General features: G+C 42.5%; 2 protein-coding genes and 1 long non-coding RNA gene across 3 annotated transcripts; 1 reads left to right on the top strand and 2 right to left on the bottom strand.

Moving 5' to 3' along the window:
• Nucleotides 1–45: 45 nt before the first annotated feature.
• Nucleotides 46–8,379, bottom strand: LOC110495606 (sorting nexin-4). Its single transcript, XM_036951794.1, has 14 exons — nt 8,244–8,379; nt 7,451–7,575; nt 7,126–7,264; nt 6,758–6,907; nt 6,574–6,621; nt 6,200–6,255; nt 4,736–4,808; nt 4,525–4,586; nt 2,816–2,881; nt 2,448–2,537; nt 2,093–2,192; nt 982–1,127; nt 752–866; nt 46–384 (listed from the first exon to the last, which is right to left on the bottom strand). Exons 1-14 carry the CDS (start codon nt 8,328–8,330, stop codon nt 337–339), a joined length of 1,305 nt encoding a protein of 434 aa, XP_036807689.1. The 5' UTR covers nt 8,331–8,379; the 3' UTR covers nt 46–336.
• Nucleotides 8,380–15,267: 6,888 nt separating this feature from the next.
• LOC110527288 (putative DBH-like monooxygenase protein 2) lies at nt 15,268–16,248 on the bottom strand. The gene is made up of 3 exons (XM_036951408.1): nt 16,136–16,248; nt 15,750–15,846; nt 15,268–15,642 (listed from the first exon to the last, which is right to left on the bottom strand). Exons 1-3 carry the CDS (start codon nt 16,246–16,248, stop codon nt 15,394–15,396), a joined length of 459 nt encoding a protein of 152 aa, XP_036807303.1. The 3' UTR covers nt 15,268–15,393.
• Nucleotides 16,249–17,461: 1,213 nt separating this feature from the next.
• On the top strand, nt 17,462–18,946 carry LOC110527285. The gene is made up of 4 exons (XR_005037371.1): nt 17,462–18,141; nt 18,247–18,398; nt 18,497–18,605; nt 18,680–18,946. It is a non-coding gene; the product is annotated as an uncharacterized LOC110527285 (long non-coding RNA).
• The last annotated feature ends 3,008 nt before the right edge of the window (nt 18,947–21,954 follow it).

The following is a 21,954-nucleotide window of genomic DNA, read 5'->3' on the forward strand; positions in this document are numbered from 1 at the left end:
AGCCAGTATTGGACTGAGTACTGAGATGCAGCCAGTATTGGACTGAGTACTGAGATGCAGCCAGTATTGGACTGAGTACTGAGATGCAGCCAGTATTGGACTGAGTACTGAGATGCAGCCAGTATTGGACTGAGTACTGAGATGCAGCCAGTATTGGACTGAGTACTGAGACGCAGCCAGTTTTGTACTGAGTACTGAGACGCAGCCCTGTAACTTTATGCCAGCTGGGGCTTGTTGCCGGGACAACAGTGGTTCTGTTTCCATGTGAAGGTCAAAAGGTGAAGTTGTTGTACACTCGTACCATAGACGTCGTCGCTGACCCACGGCCCGACCCCCTTACATCTTGTGGAAACATTCCTTAGCATTGGTCCACACTTGAATGCCCTATACAGACAGAGGAGAACATAAAACACAGAAATTGAATTAGGTCCTAACAACACTGGCCTTTGACTTTAACAAGCGGGTTGTGTTCAGTAGGGCACACCGTTGCAACGCGTTTTGAAACAAAAGTCTCTCATTGGACATGTCCAGGTAGTCCCTCTCTCTTTCAGTCGGTGTTCTTCAGTTTTGTGCCTAATGAACACAACCCTGAGAGTGGTATTTATAGCAACACGAAAATTACAGTTTCTTATTGGACAAGTCCAGGTAGTCCCTCTGTCTTTGAGTCAGTTTTTGTCTGTTTGGTGCCCAATGAAAATAACCCTCATAGATACTAGGAGCATTTCCAGACTTCCACCTGAGTGTGACACACCTTCTTACACATGCTGATCTGCATGACGGCGTAGCCAATCAGAGCCTCCCTCAGATCCCTGTCCTTCTGCTCCTTGAAGCGCTGCATGTCCACCCACGCACCCTTCACGTACTCCCTGCACACACACACACACACAGATTATATTACATACTTTATCAATGAGTTGTTTTCAGCATGTGGTCTATCTATCTATCTAGGTATTACTGCATGGTTTAACATGAGGGACTCACTCGCACTCCACTGTTTTCTCTGTGACCGTCTCCTCTCCCTGGACGATCTGCTCCTCTAGTAGGCTGAGTTTAGCCTCCCTCTGCTCTGGTGTCTCCTGACCAAACAGCTTGTTGGTCATTCCTTTGAAGGAGAATGTCCGTACCATCTGAGGATGGACAGACAGACAGAGAATGGAGGGGCATTACTAGCCTGGTGGTCTAGTCAGTTCAAGAAGTACACTAAAATGACAGATTCTCTCCTGTGCTTTTCGATGAGGAAAATGTGGAATTGGAATTTGATTTACTTTCTGAATTGAAATGGAATTGACCCCAGGCCTGCTGGTGGTCCAGTCTGTTGATGCTTCGGCCTCTCTGTGTTTTTTGTCATGACAAACATGCATGGCATGCAATAGAAGAGTTGGCTACAGTAGAGCCTGGGACTAGAGTAGAGTCTGGGACTACAGTAGAGCCTGGGACTACAGTAGAGCCTGGGACTACAGTAGAGTCTGGGACTACAGTAGAGCCTGGGACTACAGTAGTACCTGGGACTACAGTAGAGTCTGGGACTACAGTAGAGCCTGGGACTAGAGTAGATTCTGGGACTACAGTAGAGTCTGGGACTACAGTAGAGTCTGGGACTACAGTAGAGTCTGGGACTAGAGTAGAGTCTGGGACTACAGTAGAGCCTGGGACTACAGTAGAGTCTGGGACTACAGTAGAGTCTGGGACTACAGTAGATTCTGGGACTACAGTAGAGCCTGAGACTACAGTAGTACCTGGGACATGTCCTTATATAGGGGGGTGTGAAGAAGACATGAAGTCAAAGATGGGACCAGGCTAGGGCTTTACATGTCCTTATATAGGAGGGTTTGAAAAATACATGTAGTCAAAGATTCTGAGAGGACTTGACAAACTAAGACCTCTTGGGCCTTGCCAACGCTCTTGAGACCTATACTGTATCAATATTGGAAAGACAAGAGCTTGCCTCTTACAAGAGATCACCATCTCAGTTGGAGTCCCCTAGTTTTCCTATACCAGGATACAAACAGTAGATAAAATAGACCTACGCCTAAACCTATGGCTTTCTTCATTGCCCCTGAGGGTATCGATAAAGTTGTATTGAATTGAATACCCCAGTGGCCAGCTCCTCCCGTTGCTGCTTCTTGGAGATGAGGTCTGAGGAGGCCGTCTCCAGCTCATACTGGGTCAGCTCGTGTTTCCTACACACAGCCCTGTAGGAAACAGACAGCAGTAGCTTTACAGGAGGCCCATACAATGTCACAACACCATACAGCATTACTTCCTGGGACACAAGTTGTACCAGGCCCGTTTAGAGGAGATATTTTTACACTGTCAGAACCTTCTACTTGGTGCATCACCCTCTTTACCTGACTAAGGGGACAGGGTTCTGGAATCCCTTTACAAGATATGATTCATTGGTTGGTTGATTCATTGATTGATTAGCCATAATGTGCAATAGGACCAACCTTAAGGCTTCAGCATAGAAAAGGTATTCCTTCAGTTGGTCTGCGTAGTGCTCCTCTTCCTCCAACATATCATCTACTGAGGCAGCATAGCTGTGGACAAAATCACAGATTGCTTGATTGATTTATTACCCAGTTAAACAAATATATACTTATTTTCATTGTAGTTCCTAAATTGTTTGACGTGTGCACTCTGCATTAGAATACCAGGCTGATTTTATTTGCCAGTTAAAAATATATATAATTATTTCCATTGTGTTCCCTAATTTCCATTGTGGTTCCTAAATTGCAGGTTGTGTAAAATCTACATTAGAATAGCAGGCTCAGCACAGGTTAGATACAAAGGTTGTTGGCGGATGGAGGGTACTCACGCATCCATATGGTGTCCAGCACTCTGTAGACCGTCTCCCATCTCCTTCTCTAACGCACTCCACTCACTGCCACACAAACAGTCAGATCAGTCAGATCAGTCAGACCGTCTCCCATCTCCTTCTCTAAGGCACTGCCACACAAACAGTCAGATCAGTCAGACCAGTCAGACCGTCTCCCATCTCCTTCTCTAACGCACTCCACTCACTGCCACACAAACAGTCAGATCAGTCAGACCGTCTCCCATCTCCTTCTCTAACGCACTCCACTCACTACCACACAAACAGTCAGATCAGTCAGATCAGTTAGACCGTCTCCCATCTCCTTCTCTAACGCACTCCACTCACTGCCACACAAACAGTCAGATCAGTCAGATCAGTTAGACCGTCTCCCATCTCCTTCTCCAAGGTACTCCACTCACTGCCACACAAACAGTCAGATCAGTCAGACCGTCTCCCATCTCCTTCTCTAACGCACTCCACTCACTGCCACACAAACAGTCAGATCAGTTACACCGTCTCCCATCTCCTTCTCTAACGCACTCCACTCACTGCCACACAAACAGTCAGATCAGTCAGATCAGTCAGACCGTCTCCCATCTCCTTCTCTAAGGCACTACCACACAAACAGTCAGATCAGTTAGACCGTCTCCCATCTCCTTCTCTAAGGCACTACCACACAAACAGTCAGATCAGTCAGACCGTCTCCCATCTCCTATTCTAAGGCACTACCACACAAACAGTCAGATCAGTTAGACCGTCTCCCATCTCCTTCTCTAAGGCACTACCACACAAACAGTCAGATCAGTCAGACCGTCTCCCATCTCCTTCTCTAAGGCACTACCACACAAACAGTCAGATCAGTCAGACCGTCTCCCATCTCCTTCTCTAAGGCACTGCCACACAAACAGTCAGATCAGTTAGACCGTCTCCCATCTCCTTCTCTAAGGCACTACCACACAAACAGTCAGATCAGTCAGACCGTCTCCCATCTCCTTCTCTAAGGCACTGCCACACAAACAGTCAGATCAGTCAGATCAGTTAGACCGTCTCCCATCTCCTTCTCTAAGGCACTGCCACACAAACAGTCAGATCAGTTAGACCGTCTCCCATCTCCTTCTCCAAGGCACTCCACTCACTGCCACACAAACAGTCAGATCAGTCAGACCGTCTCCCATCTCCTTCTCTAAGGCACTGCCACACAAACAGTCAGATCAGTTAGACCGTCTCCCATCTCCTTCTCTAAGGCACTGCCACACAAACAGTCAGATCAGTCAGATCAGTCAGATCAGTTAGACCGTCTCCCATCTCCTTCTCTAAGGCACTGCCACACAAACAGTCAGATCAGTCAGATCAGTCAGATCAGTTAGACCGTCTCCCATCTCCTTCTCTAAGGCACTGCCACACAAACAGTCAGATCAGTCAGACCGTCTCCCATCTCCTTCTCTAAGGCACTGCCACACAAACAGTCAGATCAGTTAGACCGTCTCCCATCTCCTTCTCTAAGGCACTACCACACAAACAGTCAGATCAGTCAGATAGTCCCACAACAATATCATATCAGTCTTTCTTCAATATTTAAATACAACATGTTTTATTGTTAGGGTGAAGTGACTTGCTCAAGGGCACATTGACAGATTTTTCACCTACACGACTCAGTTGCTGGCCCAACACTCTTAACCGCTAGGCTACCTGCTGACTAGTGCTCTTACCTGAATACTCTTCCGTAGTTCCCATGGACTTTGTATACGCCGTAGAGCCTGTCTGCTACTCTCTGGAGAATGAAACGTGAGTTGTTAAATGTGTAACAAGAGGTGAGCGCTAAATAAAAGAAGATGTTGTTCCAAAGATATAACTTTAGACTAATGAGAGGAGCAGAGTGACTGTGGATCTAAAGCATCTGATGAGTGGTATATGACTTACTGCTCTGACTCTGAGCAGCTGGGAGGTGAGAGACTGAAGCTCATCGCTGTAGTGTTTCATCTCTGTGAACCGCCTAGATAGAAGAAGACAAATGGCAACCTTAAAATACCTTTACACGACTTCACCATTACACGACTTCACCATTACACGACTTCACCATTACACGACTTCACCATTACACGACTTCCAATGTACACAACTTCCAATGTACACGACTTCACCATTACACGACTTCCAATGTACACGACTTCACCATTACACGACTTCCAATGTACACGACTTCACCATTACACAACTTCCAATGTACACGACTTCACCATTACACGACTTCCAATGTACACGACTTCACCATTACACAACTTCCAATGTACACGACTTCACCATTACACGACTTCCAATGTACACGACTTCACCATTACACGACTTCCAATGTACACGACTTCACCATTACACAACTTCCAATGTACAAGACTTCACCATTACACGACTTCCAATGTACACGACTTCACCATTACACGACTTCCAATGTACACGACTTCACCATTACACGACTTCCAATGTACACGACTTCACCATTACACGACTTCCAATGTACACGACTTCACCATTACACGACTTCCAATGTACACGACTTCAAATGTACACGACTTCCAATGTACACGACTTCACCATTACACGACTTCCAATGTACACGACTTCACCATTACACGACTTCCAATGTACACGACTTCACCATTACACGACTTCCAATGTACACGACTTCACCATTACACAACTTCCAATGTACACGACTTCACCATTACACGACTTCCAATGTACACGACTTCCAATATACACAACTTCCAATGTACACGACTTCACCATTACACGACTTCCAATGTACACGACTTCACCATTACACGACTTCCAATGTACACGACTTCACCATTACACAACTTCCAATGTACACGACTTCACCATTACACAACTTCAAATATACACGACTTCAAATGTATACGACTTCAAATGTACACGACTTCACCATTACACAACTTCCAATGTACACGACTTCACCATTACACAACTTCAAATATACACGACTTCAAATGTACACGACTTCAAATGTACACGACTTCCAATGTACACAACTTCCAATGTACACAACTTCAAATATACACAACTTCAAATGTACACGATTTCCAATGTACACGACTTCCAATGTACACGACTTCAAATGTACACGACTTCCACTTTAATCGACTTCCACTTTACTCGACTTCCATAAATGTAACTTTATACAACTTAACATCATTTCTACACAAATTCAACTTTACTCGACTTCAACTTAACACAGCTTCAAATTAACACGACTAACTTTACACCACGTTAACTTAACTCCACTTTCAAGTCAAATGTATGTAATACATGTATAATGCCACTAGGTGTCTGACAACTCCTGGTTGTAAATGGGAAGGATTCATTTACTTGTCAGGGTTCTTCACCCTGAAAGTTGCGCTCAGAGCTTTAATCCTGGAGTCTGCCTAGAAAAAACAAACACAATTGAATTAGAATGCGATTATAAACCAAACACAACCGAGGTGTACCACTGGATGTACCACTGGGTGGATCCAAATAGATTCAATATGGTTTTTATTTGATTTCATTAGGAACCCTGTTAGCGGTTGCACATCCAGCAGCTACTCTTCCTGGGGTCCACACAGAACATGATGTCATACAGAACATCAATAGACGGGAACAGCTCAAGGACACAACCCCTTTAATAAGTGGTAGTAACTGAGTAAAGATCATATAGGGGTAAAAGATAGACATTCATGAAGTTAAAAATTCCTCTGAGGTACCTTGGCTTGGAACCCTGTCTCACACACCACCTCCTTCCACCTGTGTTCCTGGGAGAGGAGGAGAGTCAATTAAACCTTTTTCAAAAGTAGAGGACAAATAAATAAATACAAATGTATGTTGGATCTCTCCAAAACATTCCAATACAACGTCAACGTGATGGAGTGAGCTGATAGGCTATCGTACCTCAGTCAGGAAGTGGTATAGGATTTTGTCATTGGACAGAACCGAATGGGAGGCCACGCGAAGTAGAAAGTTCTCCAGACCAACCCTGCGCCTCTCTACAAAGTCTGGGTCCATGTTGTCTGCAGACAGCTTGTGCCAAACAAACTCTGCCTGTAGAAATCAGACGAGGGTTATTACACAAAGATATATATATATATATATATAATATTATATTATAATATAATATATCTTTGTGTAATAATATATATATATATATTATAATGTGTTCTATTCAATTAAATTCTGTGGGTATTAAGGCCCAAACACTGCAGTGTGGTGCATGGGACTACTAGGTATAGATGTGGCCATCAGGTTTGAATTTAGCTTACCCTCTTCTCTGGCAAAGGCGGCACCACGATAAATGGATAGGTGACTAACAAATAGTTCCGGAGGATCTCAAATTCACTGTATCTCCTCCAGAGAGAGTCTGGGGCTGGGTTATGGCCTTCTGTTATTGCATCTATGGGTCTGAAAGAAGAAACACCAACATCTAGGTCAGATCAGATTAACCAGAAGGATCTGAATCCCTCTTATTTTACACTTTCAGAAAAATCCAGGTTCAAGAACATCATTGTACCGAGAACATGTTTTCATTTGGGAGCAAGGTTATTTTTTGCATATGCTTCATTTTCAAACGGGGTCCCACTCTCTCACCGAGTTTCTATGAGGTACACTGTGAATATCTCTTGCATGTTCACTGTATTTTTCCCAGTTCTTTTCTCTGCCTCGGCCACACTGATCTCCATTCTCCGCAGCAGAGTGGATCCTTCCTCCACCATCTGTACAAACAGAGTGCATGGGAGAAATAGACAGTGGTTAGTGAACAGAGTTAGAGCAGTTTCCCAAACTCGGTCCTGGGGCCCCACATGGGTGCACGTTTTGGTTTTTGCCCTAGCTCTAACAGCTGATTCAAATAATCAAATATTGATGATGAATTGGTTGGACCGAGTTTGGGAAACTCTGCCCTAGAGGACTGAATATGAATAGAACAGAATATCAATAGATTTAGATTGTTCCTATCCTTTGCCAATCATTGGACCCATTTGGAAATATTCTAGTAATAAACACATACGCGTCTATAGACGTCCATGTGTCATAATACCGTGACGTCATTCTCTGAATGCTGCGAGTGGACCAATAACGTGCCGAACAGCTACTGGCCACGTAACACAGATCAGATATGGTTTTTATTTTGGATAGATAGGTCTTTCAGTCTTCAAAACACTCATATCGTGTGCAATATTGTTACAAACAAGGTTATATTGTAGCCAACAGCAGCGCGTAGTTACAATGTATCGCGTGGCAATGCCTGATGTCCCGACTGCTACATCTGTTCTATTTCTGGATGCATCCATCCAGTCCTTTGCCGTGGACAAAGGACACTAGGTCGTTCGCAAAGATACAATTTACAAACACAGACAAAACATATCAATTATTGCGTTACTACCGTGTTATTCTTGCTATTCTCCAACTCTGTGTTGGTAAATTCATCTCCTCCAATCGGCGCTGACTCTTTATTTCCAGCATCCGCCATCCTTCTTTCCAGCTGTGTTATGCAAACAAGATAAAGCGATTCATGGGATTTTAAATCTTTCAAAATAAGAGTCCTGCCCTGTAAACTGTAGAAGATCAGAATCACCTTTAATAGCATAATACATTTTGTATATAAAGGAATTTGACATGGTGAAATGGTGCTGCCACAATAAACAGAATTTCCAGGCAGAAGATAAACCTGATATACAGACAATATACTGTATGTAGAAGCAGAGCTGATAAACAGGATACAGACAACATACTGTATGTAGAAGCAGAGCTGATAAACAGGATACAGACAACATACTGTATGTAGAAGCAGAGCTGATAAACAGGATACAGACAACATACTGTATGTAGAAGCAGAGCTGATAAACAGGATACAGACAACATACTGTATGTAGAAGCAGAGCTTACAGAAATCCACATGCGGTATGTACACTATCTACACTGTAAGGTAGGAACTACAAACTTCACTATGAAAACTAAGCTACGTTATAAAGTATGTATGTAGAGATATATAAATAAAAACTATTTTACAGGATGCTGAGCGGTGGGGGAAATATGTACATGAAAAGAGGCAGGTGCATATGAGGATGTGCAGAGAGTACAAAGATGAATGTGCCATTCTAGGATGCATAGTCCATTAATGAGAAGATGATCGTGGACCAGGTTGATAAGGTTCATCTGGATGAGGAAGAAACGCACACCTGTTTAGGGGAGGTGCTGGCTAGCGGAGTAGAACACCTGTTTAGGGGAGGTGCTGGCTAGCGGAGTAGAACACCTGTTTAGGAGAGGTGCTGGCTAGCAGAGTAGAACACCTGTTTAGGAGAGGTGCTGGCTAGCAGAGTAGAACACCTGTTTAGGAGAGGTGCTGGCTAGCAGAGTAGAACACCTGTTTAGGAGAGGTGCTGGCTAGCAGAGTAGAACACCTGTTTAGGATAGGTGCTGGCTAGCAGAGTAGAACACCTGTTTAGGAGAGGTGCTGGCTAGCAGAGTAGAACACCTGTTTAGGAGAGGTGCTGGCTAGCAGAGTAGAACACCTGTTTAGGAGAGGTGCTGGCTAGCAGAGTAGAACACCTGTTTAGGGGAGGTGCTGGCTAGCGGAGTAGAACACCTGTTTAGGGGAGGTAATGGTTAGCAGAGTAGAACACCTGTTTAGGAGAGGTGCTGGCTAGCAGAGTAGAACACCTGTTTCGGAGAGGTGCTGGCTAGCAGAGTAGAACACCTGTTTAGGGGAGGTGCTGGCTAGCGGAGTAGAATACCTGTTTAGGAGAGGTGCTGGCTAGCAGAGTAGAACACCTGTTTAGGAGAGGTGCTGGCTAGCAGAGTAGAACACCTGTTTAGGAGAGGTGCTGGCTAGCAGAGTAGAACACCTGTTTAGGAGAGGTGCTGGCTAGCGGAGTAGAACACCTGTTTAGGGGAGGTGCTGGCTAGCAGAGTAGAACACCTGTTTAGGTGAGGTGCTGGCTAGCGGAGTAGAACACCTGTTTAGGGGAGGTGCTGGCTAGCGGAGTAGAACACCTGTTTAGGGGAGGTGCTGGCTAGCGGAGTAGAACACCTGTTTAGGGGAGGTGCTGGCTAGCGGAGTAGAACACCTGTTTATGGGAGGTGCTGGCTAGCGGAGTAGAACACCTGTTTAGGTGAGGTGCTGGCTAGCGGAGTAGAACACCTGTTTAGGAGAGGTGCTGGCTAGCGGAGTAGAACACCTGTTTATGGGAGGTGCTGGCTAGCAGAGTAGAACACCTGTTTAGGGGAGGTGCTGGCTAGCAGAGTAGAACACCTGTTTAGGGGAGGTGCTGGCTAGCGGAGTAGAACACCTGTTTAGGGGAGGTGCTGGCTAGCGGAGTAGAACACCTGTTTAGGGGAGGTGCTGGCTAGCGGAGTAGAACACCTGTTTATGGGAGGTGCTGGCTAGCGGAGTAGAACACCTGTTTAGGTGAGGTGCTGGCTAGCGGAGTAGAACACCTGTTTAGGAGAGGTGCTGGCTAGCGGAGTAGAACACCTGTTTATGGGAGGTGCTGGCTAGCAGAGTAGAACACCTGTTTAGGAGAGGTGCTGGCTAGCGGAGTAGAACACCTGTTTATGGGAGGTGCTGGCTAGCAGAGTAGAACACCTGTTTAGGGGAGGTGCTGGCTAGCGGAGTAGAACACCTGTTTTGGTGGAGGTGCTGGCTAGCGGAGTAGAACACCTGTTTAGGTGAGGTGCTGGCTAGCGGAGTAGAACACCTGTTTAGGGGAGGTGCTGGCTAGCGGAGTAGAACACCTGTTTAGGGGAGGATTTAGCTTAGCTAAATGGTATCGTCGTTTTGCGTTCTGAATGGACATTCGGGTGCTTTTGTAAATTCCCTCTGGATATCTACTCCGATTTCAAATTCTCGTCTGAATTTAGAGCGATCAAAACCCGTTGAACATGGCCACTGTCAGTAAACGTCAGCAAAAAACAGCTAAATAAATTGTTGCCAGCAGCACAGTTAGTCACCAATGTCTCGGATAACATGAAAACTGCCTAACCAGCTCTGATAGGGCGAGTGAAATGGTCAGTGGTCTCATTTGTGTCTGGAAGTAGATAGCTTGGGTGCTTGACTGCCATTGTAAAGTCAGAACGCTCAAATCAACTCTACTCCTCGGCCTGAGCATCCAGTGTTGCTCTGAATTTACAAACGGGAAATCTGACAACGCTCTGAATTTACGAGCGCACTCTGGCACTCCAGATTGAATTTAAGAACACACCCGAAGTCTTCAAATCTCTAACTAGTAATTTATTTTGCTAACTAGCTAGCAAGAGGTTGCATAGCAACAGCATCAACTTCCTGTAGACAGGAGAAGAGCAAGTACACTCAACTGAAAGGATACCGTTCGTTACAGTATACTAAAATGAACTAATACTATGTAGTATACAGTATGTTAGTATGGCTATTCGAACACAGTTCAATTTTTCAAAACGCTGGTACTGCCATTGAAATTTCAATCACCTGGCACATGTAAATACTTGCAAGGTTTTGGTTAGTAAGCATGCATCATACATTTGTTTTGCGCGTGCGTGCCTTAAAACCTCTTGGGGCTAGGGGGCAGAATTTTCATTTTTGGATAAATAGCCTGCCCAATTTCAACTTCCTGCTACTCATGCCAATAATATAATATATGCATATTATTCATAGATTTGGATAGAAAACACTCTGAAGTTTCTAAAACTGTTTGAATCATGTCTGTGACTAACGTTTCAGATTCCCCCCCCCCCCCCCTCTCTGTTACCTGTCTTGTTATTGCCAAGGAATATTTCCTAGGAGCCTGTTTTCAGTTCCTACCGCTTCCACTGGATGTCACCAGTCTTTGGAATTTGGTTGAGGTTATTCCTTTGTGCAATGAAGAAGTAGGCCAACTAGGAACTGGGTACACTTTTGTGAGTTACGCAAGATGTAAAAAGTGGCGCTGGTTTGTTTTCATTCCTGTATTGAACACAGATAGACCTGTCTACAATTTGATTGATTATTAACGTTTAAAAATACTTAAAGTTGTATTACAAAAGTAGTTTGAAATATTTTGTCAAAGTTTATAGGCAACTTTTGAAATATTTTGTAGTGGTTGCGTTTTTTGTAAGCTGTTTTTTTTCTGGATCAAACACACTTTATATGGACGTAATTAATCGAACAAAAGGACCAATTGTGATGTTTATGGGACATATTGGAGTGCCAACAAAAGAAGCTCATCAAAGGTAATGCATGTTTTATATTTTATTTCAGCGTTTCGTGTAGCGCCTGCAGGGTTGAAATATGCTAACTCCTTTGTTTACTGCTGGTGCAGATGGTGCAGGCTATCAGATAATAGCTTCTTATGCTTTCGCCGAAAAGCATTTTTAAAATCTGACATGTTGGCTGGATTCACAACGAGTGTAGCTTTAATTGAGTATCTTACATGTGTGATTTAATGAAAGTTTGAATTTTATAGTATTTTATTTGAATCTGGCGCTCTGCATTTTCCCTGGCAATTGGCCAGTTGAGACATTTGCGTCCCGCCTATCCTTAAGTGATGAGCAAACAAATCGTGATAGCCACACACGGTTTGAAGTCGGTGTAATAATACTGTAGCGACCCGCACAGACAGCGGTGTTATGTGGTAGGCTATTAGTGGGTAGTGTTGTACTTACCAGTGTTCGTGGGGTCCGACATGCCAATCAACCTGCTATCTGCCAATCACGGGGATGCCTGGAATGTTCTGATGCTGGGGATCCTGGTGGTTGGCGGAGGGGCGTGGAGGGGGGTTGGGCAGGGGAATGGAGCATTGGAAGTTAAGACCAGGTTTATCCATTGTTCTCTCTCTTACGTCTGGGCTTCACAAGAGAAGGTCACAGTTGGCTTGTGGGGTATCTTTCATTTATTTGGCGTGGGCTACGGCCAAACAGTAGCCTGTGGAAAGTTGTGTTAATAAACCGTCAATTCGTAAACTCAATCCTCTGTCTGGACAATTGTTCCTTTATGATTTAGTCAGGTCATTACAATACTTTCCTGTGGATATTTGGGCTCAAACTTACACAGCCAGAAGAACGAAATCGGCAGACATGTAGAGTAAATTCAAATTAAGTTTATTCAACATTCTGACTGTTTTGAATTTTTGAATATAAATGTTAGAGACGAGAGTTGTGGCTTGTCTAGTCCATACTCTGATTCGTAGAGACTAGTTCCCACTGGGCCACTGTTCATGACAAGTCGGAAACTCTGAACCTCCGAGTTATTTTTAACTGAAGTTATTTGCGGCAACGCAGAATTCTGCGTTTGTCACACACAAAAGAGAGGATGAAAGGCAGAAAAAATATATTGCGGTGTTTTGTAAACACATTTCTAAAATATTAGTAATTTTGTACTTGTTTTTAGACCAATCAAATTCCTGCATTCACAAATGGCCATTCTATCACCCTACTGACTGACCCTCTTCTGTGAAAATTCTCTGGTCGGGTAGCAACTTTAAATGTAGTATTAACTTCAAACAAAACATTATGAAATGTAGCTAGCTACATTCTTTCTATGGTAAATATACAAGATGGCCATGCAACGTCTTTGCAAGAAATACCTTGCTCTTTAATTGTAAGCTACTATACTTTTTTGTGTGGCTGCTAGCCAAATAGTGATGCACATCTGTTGTCATCTGATGAATACGAAGCTACTTTCTGCCAAATGTTTTGCATGTATTTATTTTGTCAGATGAAAAAGCGTAGTAGCACGCCTCTTATCACTCCATTGAAGCAACAACAACAAAACACTTGACTTCTAAAATAAATACCAGTTGAAATGGTTTAAAACGCAGAATGATTATTATTGTTTGTTTTTTTTATCTGCGTTTTGAAAATGCAGATTTCTGAAAGCTGACGCGACCCTGGAGCTTCCTATTCACCTCATGACGCCTGGCAACAAGGGCACATCAAATGTGTTTATTGTTTTTCTACTTAACGGCTCATTTACAAACAAGCTAAACAGTTAAATATGAATACAATTAGTCAACTATTAAATAACATCCACATAATTTGAAAGATATATTCATTCTATGCTGAGGAAAATTATTTTAAAAGTACATTTAAAAAAAAAAAAACAATGTCATTTCATGCATTGATCTTTGATTGAAAAGACATGCGGATAAATGTCAATTAGATACAGTTTAATATGCTAACTAGCTAACAGTCTTTCAAATTCTGTGCATGTTATGTAATAGTCTTGAAAAATATAATCATTACTACAGGTTCTATATAGCAATAGAAGTGAACAAGGGATTCTCAGTCCAGTCAGATTGCTGCTACTGACAATACTGAATGACCATGATCGACACTTCAGAAACTGTTAGGATCAACCAACAGCACATAAGTGGGAAATCCTGAAGATGGGCCACTCTATCCTAGACATTACATTATCTTATGTCAGAGGAAGTGTATCAGCACCTATCTCATCTGCAACTAAAATCTAATGTATCCTTTCTCCTTTCCTTCAGATTTCCAGCAGTTCATTGTCTCTGAAGAGGAGTTGTCCCCTGTACAGCAACACTGTAAATGACGAACCCCATACAGATTAAAGAGGAACAGGAAGAACGGAGGATCATCCAGGTGAATGAAGACTCGGTATTCACTCCTGCCTGGGTGAAAATTGACTATGATCAGTACCCAACTCAGTCTTCACAAATCCGAAGTGAAGAATACAGAGACAAAACGGCTTCAAACTGCACAGATCTAAACTCTGAGCCAACCAGTGAATCTCAGCCCCGGCGCAAATCAAAGAGGACACTGACAGAAAAAGACACTATAAACTCCAAGGTTAAAAACATCCATGGATCTGAAATCCCCAGTGCATAGGAGGAGTTACACAGAAAAGAGAGAAAGCGTGGAGCTCTGGATTCTCATATGAGGATCCACACAGGGTTGAATCTGCATCATTGTCAGGTTTGTGGCAAAGGTTTTGCTAATGGTAGAAGTCTGAATGACCATATGAGGACCCACAAAGGGGTGAGATTGCATTGCTGTTGGGACTGTGGCAAAGGTTTTGTTTATGTTAAAGGTCTGAGTTGTCATCGGATGATTCACACAAAGGAGAAACTCAAAGGCTGTCATATCAGAGTGAACACCTGAAATCGCATGGAAGGTTTCACACAGGCAAGAATATGCATTATTATACTGATCCACACAGGGGAGAAATCATATCACGAACAGGATCTGTAATGTGGCAAATGGTTTCCCCATGTTGAGTATCTGAATTATCACATGAGGATTCACACAGGGGAGAAATCATTTTGCTGCCAGGTCTGTTTTGCTCAGGCTAATTCATTGAGGTATCACATTGGGAATTTTCACTTGGATGGGTAAACTGAATTTGAAATTAGATGGAGGGGCAACATGTCAAACTTCCATGGTTCTTTCGGTGAATACAATATGACTTTGGGTTTGTAAATATACTTGCAGGACAACCAATACTAATTATTGTAGTTCAACTCATTTACTTTGTTTGATCCATTAGATTGCAGTTCAGTTCAGCCCAGTTGACACTAGTAGCCTTTCTCTACAGGAACCAACTAGAATGTCCCCTAATTTCACCTTGATACATTTATGTACACATCAGTGGAGGCTGGTAGGAGGAACAATAGGAGGACTGGCTCATTGTAATGGCTGGAATGAAATGAATTAAAACCAAAATCTAGCTTCAGAGCTTTGTCAACACTGATGGCTGGGTAGTAGATGATAAAGGCCAGACACATCTCATCAGTGGTGGCCAGCCCCAACTGCGTGATTCCTTTGCGAGTGGCTGTGTTATAGGTGCACTCCACCACAATCTCATCACCCTGCAGAGAGGAGGAGATACTGCTTTTAGAAATATCTAATGACTAATAACACCACAGTTGACCTGATCAAGAAGCCCATGAAATAGAGTAAGTACATAGATGCTTACTGGTTTGATGGTCTTAATGGTCTCCAGGTTGATGAACCCCTGCATCACAAAGTTATAGTTCTCATCCACAGCCAGGAAGTCAATCTGCGTTCCATTCCTACAGAATGTAGAATCAAGAACACATCAGTGGGGAGAGTGAAGAACCATCAACAATGATCATCAAAGCATATCGCTGCTTATCCTTACAATGACACTTTACACCAACAGGGAGTCATTGGTAGAACTCATCATAATCCTGTCCTCCAATAGGGATGCCAGCGTTTTCTGGAAGTTCGAAAGCCTAGTATGAAGAAGACAATGTAGAGATAGCTCAGACTAACATTTGTGTCGGTGTGTGTTCATGCATGTGTGTATGTATTAATGTCTCCAGAAGGGGGCAGTCTCACCCCTCCTGTGTCCCAGACAGACACCAATTTGAAGCAGTCTGCCCCTGGTCCTCGGTGTAGCATTGCTGCTTATTGATCTGGATCACAGATAAGAGGCAGCTGTAGAGAAGCATGTAGTGGACCTCCTCCTATGCCAGTCTTCATGACCAATGTAGACCCACGTGAACAATTTTCTGCTGCACAACTTTTCCTGACGCAGCCAGGAAATGGAAGTGGATCACATGCAACTTCATATGCAGCTTGTGCACGATAACAAACAAGTAATGGTGGTTGTCTACAACATCCCAGATGTCCGGATTGGTGACTTGTCAAACATCACTAATAGCGCTGAAGCCAGAACAATGATATACTTGTTGAGCCGAGCTACAGTGCCTTCAGAAACTATTCACACCCCTGAACTTTTTCAACATTTTGTTACAGCCTAAATTTTTGTAACTGGCCTACACACAATACCCCATAATGTTTAAGTGGAATTATGTTTTTAGAAAGGGACAAATGTAATTAATAATGACGAGCTGAATTGTCTTGAGTCATGTATTCAATCCCTTTGTTATTGCTAGCCTTCATATTTTCAGGAGTAAATTTGCTTAACAAGTAACGTAAGTTGCATGGAATAGTGTTTTATCTGAGTTGAGAGACTCTCTGTACACCAATCATACAATTGTCTGTAAGGTCCCTCAGTCAAGCACTGCATTGCAAAAAGTATTTAATCACAAAGACCAGGGAGGTTTTCCAATGCCTTGCAAAGGGCAACTATTTGTAGATGGGCACAAGTAAAACAAGCAGACTGACTATCCCTTGGCACATTAAGTTATTTATTACGCTTTGGCTGGCGTGTCACTATGAAGATGCAGGTGTCGTAGAGTGGGGGGGGGGGGGGAGTTGAATGTTTTTGTTATTTTATCCCTGTTCCTGCAGGAGACCTTTAGGTGGACTGTCATTGTAAATAAGAATTTGTTCTTAACAGACTTGCCTCATTAAAGGTTAAATGAAATGGCTGTGATGGATCACCATTGTAGTTAATCCACAATACTGACAGTGAAAAGGAAGCCTGTACAGGAATATACCAGAACATGCATCCTGTTTGCAACAAGGCACTAAAGTAATACTGCAAAAAATGTGATGCAATTAACTTTATATTCAGGACGAAGTTATGTTTGTAAATCCAACACATTACTGAGTACCACGCTCCATATTTTCAAGCATAGTGGTGGCTGCATCATGTTATATGGGTATGCTTGTAATTGTTAAGGACTGGGGAGTTTTTCAGGATAAAGAATGTAGCTAAGCACAGGCAAAATCCTAGATGACAAGGTGGTTGTCTGCTTTCCACCAGACACTGGGAGATGAATTCACCTTACAGCAGGACAATAACCTAAAACACAAGGACAAATCTACATTGGAGTTGCTTACTAAGAAGCCAGTGATTGTTCCTGAGTGGCAATTTTGACTTAAATCTATGGAAAGACCTGAATATTTGTCAAGCAATAATCAACAACTAATTTAACAGAAGTTTGAAAAGAATAATAGGTTAATGTTGCACAATCCAGGTGTGGAATCTTAGACTTACCCAGAAAGACTCAGCTGTAATTGATGCCAAAGGTGACTCTATGTGTTGACTTGTGGGGGTTGAATACTTATCTAATCAACAGATGCATGTGATTTGTCAGGTGAATGGTGTCGCCTGTTGACAAAAAATGACACATCTTTTTGAATCCGTTCTGCGTAAAGTTAAGGGGTGCGACTACTTTCTGAGGGCACTCTAGAGCCATCACTTGTGTTCATGGTTGTCACACTCACTGCTTGGTTCAGGGACCTCATATCATCTGCTACAGGGCTCTTTGCAGCGAGAATGTGCACCACTGCAACGTGACCACCTTTTGGTGTAAAGTGTGCTTGATTTGACCCTCTGTAGGAATGGAACGCAGATTGACTTCCTGGCTGTGGATGAGAACTTTGTGATGCAGGGGTTCATCAACCTGGAGACCATTAAGACCATCAAACCAGTAAGCATCCATGTACTTCCTGTATTTCATGTGGATTTTTGATCAGGTCAACTGTGGTGTTATTAGTCATTCGATCTTTCTAAAAGCAGTATCTCCTCTCTGCAGGGTGATGAGATTGTGGTGGAGTGCACCTATAACACAGCCACTCGCAAAGGAATCACGCAGTTGGGGCTGGCCACCACTGATGAGATGTCTCTGGCCTTTATCATCTACTACCCAGCCAGTAAATGAGAACTTGTTCTCAACTAGTCTACCAGGTGAAGAATAATAATAATAATCTGTTTATAGACTGGAACTGTCTGGTTGGTTCAGTGGATAGTCCAGACTATGTAAACATCATGTCTGTGCCCCACAGAGGTATTGTGGAGATGTTGAAGACTAAAGCTTGGGACCAGGCGTCCATTGCTGAGCATGAGGCCACAATGAAGAAGGTCCCTCAGATTGGTTTAATCAGCAACGAACATGTAAGCATCCACTCAATGACAATGCTGCAACATCCAAACCTACAGTTTATTATGTTCCTCTGCTCCTCCTACAGAGTAACTACACCATATATGAGGGAAGCATCCTCAACATGATGGCTAGCCCTTCCGTGAGTTGCAGGAGTGATCCAACAGGCCTGGGTCTGTGAAGAGTTAATTGGCAACAATAGCTTCTGGTTCAGAAGGCTGAATGTTTTCAAAATGTGTCTCCCATGCAATAGTAGAAAGTGTCAACTGTTTATTCATGATGTATAAAAAATAAATCCATTCAGACACCTTCCTATGATTTATGTTAAATGTCTTACCATGTGCAATAATATTTTTGATAAAATGTCATTGACACTATATTAATCCTTGTGGAAGTAGACCACAGAGCCTGTCATGCTATTTCACTGAGTTTTTATGAGTTGGCTGGCTAGGTAGACGGTACTAGAGTTTGGCTTTATGGACCCAATAACACTGCAATATGTACAGTTGAATGTTTGTGCTGTAGTGTTCAGGCGTTCCACCTTAAACATCTTGACCACAGTAAAAGTCCAGCCCTCGCTGCCCTAGCTCTTTGTTCAAACTAATTAGTGATTCTATGGCCTTATGAGTCTAGAATTTTCTGTGCAGTCTAATTTTGGTTTGACTAAAACACATTTCATCCTTGACGAATGCCACAAGTAAATTAACAGAATTATAGTCACTGATTTCCTTTTTTCCATATTTAACAGTAGACTATTTTCTCCAGCTCTTATTCATTTTTAGTGACTGTCTTTAGCCTTCCTGCTTTATCAATTGTAATATGAACTATCATTTTTATTGTTTTTATCATGCACAGAATTTTGATGCAGATTTTTATTGACGGCAAAATCTGAGAACCGGAACTCTTAACGCTAGAATCCTTTATTTTAAATTGTGTACCCCATTTATTCTTGGAGAATATATCTCGGGCCTATAAATGCCTCTGGCTTAGTTCAACTGTCGTACCCCACCAGAATCCAAAATGTACACCTTTTCTACGCCAGTGTTTGTGCACCGTATCGCCTCAACGGTTACATATCTGGCCTTTTTCCTCAGCTTTTTATCAAAATGAACACTGTTGCAGAGTATTTTAGATGTGGCCACATGTTGCTGCTGAGAAGGTAATTACATTCATCTCCAATTGCAGCTGACTCTTCATACAGCCTGTACTGCCTTTCCAGCTGCTTGTCAGCCATCAAGTATTCAAGATGTTTAACTTCAAATTACATACATCTTCCCTGTATTCTACGTTTTGTATCATGATGCAAAATGCATCATACATGGATGAGTTCTGTATTTTGAAAGTTACATATTTTAACTGGATGGCTGACAAGCAAAAACATGTCAATGGAATAACAAAACAAATACGAGTCCCGCCGAGTGTTTTCTTAAATGGAGGAAAACAAAACAAATACGAGTCCCGCCGAGTGTTTTCTTAAATGGAGGAAAACAAAACAAATACGAGTCCCGCCGAGTGTTTTCTTAAATGGAGGAAAACAAAACAAATACGAGTCCCGCCGAGTGTTTTCTTAAATGGAGGAAAACAAAACAAATACGAGTCCCGCCGAGTGTTTTCTTAAATGGAGGAAAATAAAACAAATACGAGTCCCGCCGAGTATTTTCTTAAATGGAGGAAAACAAAACAAATACGAGTCCCGCCGAGTATTCTCTTAAATGTAGGAAAACAAAACAAATACGAGTCCCGCCGAGTATTTTCTTAAATGGAGGAAAACAAAACAAATACGAGTCCCGCCGAGTGTTTTCTTAAATGGAGGAAAACAAAACAAATACGAGTCCCGCCGAGTATTCTCTTAAATGGAGGAAAACAAAACAAATACGAGTCCCGCCGAGTGTTTTCTTAAATGTAGGAAAACAAAACAAATACGAGTCCCGTCGAGTGTTTTCTTAAATGGAGGAAAACAAAACAAATACTAGTCCCGCCGAGTATTCTCTTAAATGGAGGAAAACAAAACAAATACGAGTCCCGTCGAGTGTTTTCTTAAATGGAGGAAAACAAAACAAATACGAGTCCCGCCGAGTGTTTTCTTAAATGGAGGAAAACAAAACAAATACGAGTCCCGCCGAGTGTTTTCTTAAATGGAGGAAAACAAAACAAATACGAGTCCCGCCGAGTGTTTTCTTAAATGGAGGAAAACAAAACAAATACGAGTCCCGCCGAGTGTTTTCTTAAATGGAGGAAAACAAAACAAATACGAGTCCCGCCGAGTGTTTTCTTAAATGGAGGAAAACAAAACAAATACGAGTCCCGCCGAGTGTTTTCTTAAATGGAGGAAAACAAAACAAATACGAGTCCCGCCGAGTGTTTTCTTAAATGGAGGAAAACAAAACAAATACGAGTCCCGCCGAGTGTTTTCTTAAATGGAGGAAAATAAAACAAATACGAGTCCCGCCGAGTATTTTCTTAAATGGAGGAAAACAAAACAAATACGAGTCCCGCCGAGTATTCTCTTAAATGTAGGAAAACAAAACAAATAAGAGTCCCGCCGAGTATTTTCTTAAATGGAGGAAAACAAAACAAATACGAGTCCCGCCGAGTGTTTTCTTAAATGGAGGAAAACAAAACAAATACGAGTCCCGCCGAGTATTCTCTTAAATGGAGGAAAACAAAACAAATACGAGTCCCGCCGAGTGTTTTCTTAAATGTAGGAAAACAAAACAAATACGAGTCCCGTCGAGTGTTTTCTTAAATGGAGGAAAACAAAACAAATACTAGTCCCGCCGAGTATTCTCTTAAATGGAGGAAAACAAAACAAATACGAGTCCCGTCGAGTGTTTTCTTAAATGGAGGAAAACAAAACAAATACGAGTCCCGCCGAGTGTTTTCTTAAATGGAGGAAAACAAAACAAATACGAGTCCCGCCTAATATTTTCTTAAATGGAGGAAAACAAAACAAATACGAGTCCCGCCGAGTATTTTCTTAAATGGAGGAAAACAAAACAAATACGAGTCCCGCCGAGTGTTTTCTTAAATGGAGGAAAACAAAACAAATACGAGTCCCGCCGAGTGTTTTCTTAAATGGAGGAAAACAAAACAAATACGAGTCCCGCCGAGTGTTTTCTTAAATGGAGGAAAACAAAACAAATACGAGTCCCGCCGAGTGTTTTCTTAAATGGAGGAAAACAAAACAAATACGAGTCCCGCCGAGTGTTTTCTTAAATGGAGGAAAACAAAACAAATACGAGTCCCGCCGAGTATTTTCTTAAATGGAGGAAAACAAAACAAATACGAGTCCCGCCGAGTATTTTCTTAAATGGAGGAAAACAAAACAAATACGAGTCCCGCCGAGTATTCTCTTAAATGGAG

The sequence above is a fragment of the Oncorhynchus mykiss genome, chromosome 18 (assembly GCF_013265735.2).
Source record: "Oncorhynchus mykiss isolate Arlee chromosome 18, USDA_OmykA_1.1, whole genome shotgun sequence".
Classification (NCBI taxonomy): Eukaryota; Metazoa; Chordata; class Actinopteri; order Salmoniformes; family Salmonidae; genus Oncorhynchus; species Oncorhynchus mykiss.

Bases quoted from the DNA above. Each gene is read 5' to 3' on its own strand.
- LOC110495606 (XM_036951794.1), bottom strand. From the start codon at position 8,330: ATGGCGGATGCTGGAAATAAAGAGTCAGCGCCGATTGGAGGAGATGAA. The intron at 7,576-8,243 runs GTAGTAACGCAA...CTGTTTGTACAG, and splicing joins AGAATAGCAAGAATAACACG to ATGGTGGAGGAAGGATCCAC. The intron at 2,193-2,447 runs GTTGGTCCTATT...TGTTTCCTACAG, and splicing joins TTCTATGCTGAAGCCTTAAG to GGCTGTGTGTAGGAAACACG.
- LOC110527288 (XM_036951408.1), bottom strand. From the start codon at position 16,248: ATGCTTCTCTACAGCTGCCTCTTATCTGTGATCCAGATCAATAAGCAG. The intron at 15,847-16,135 runs GTGAGACTGCCC...TACATTCTGTAG, and splicing joins CTGTCTGGGACACAGGAGGG to GAATGGAACGCAGATTGACT. The intron at 15,643-15,749 runs GTAAGCATCTAT...TCCTCTCTGCAG, and splicing joins CCATTAAGACCATCAAACCA to GGTGATGAGATTGTGGTGGA.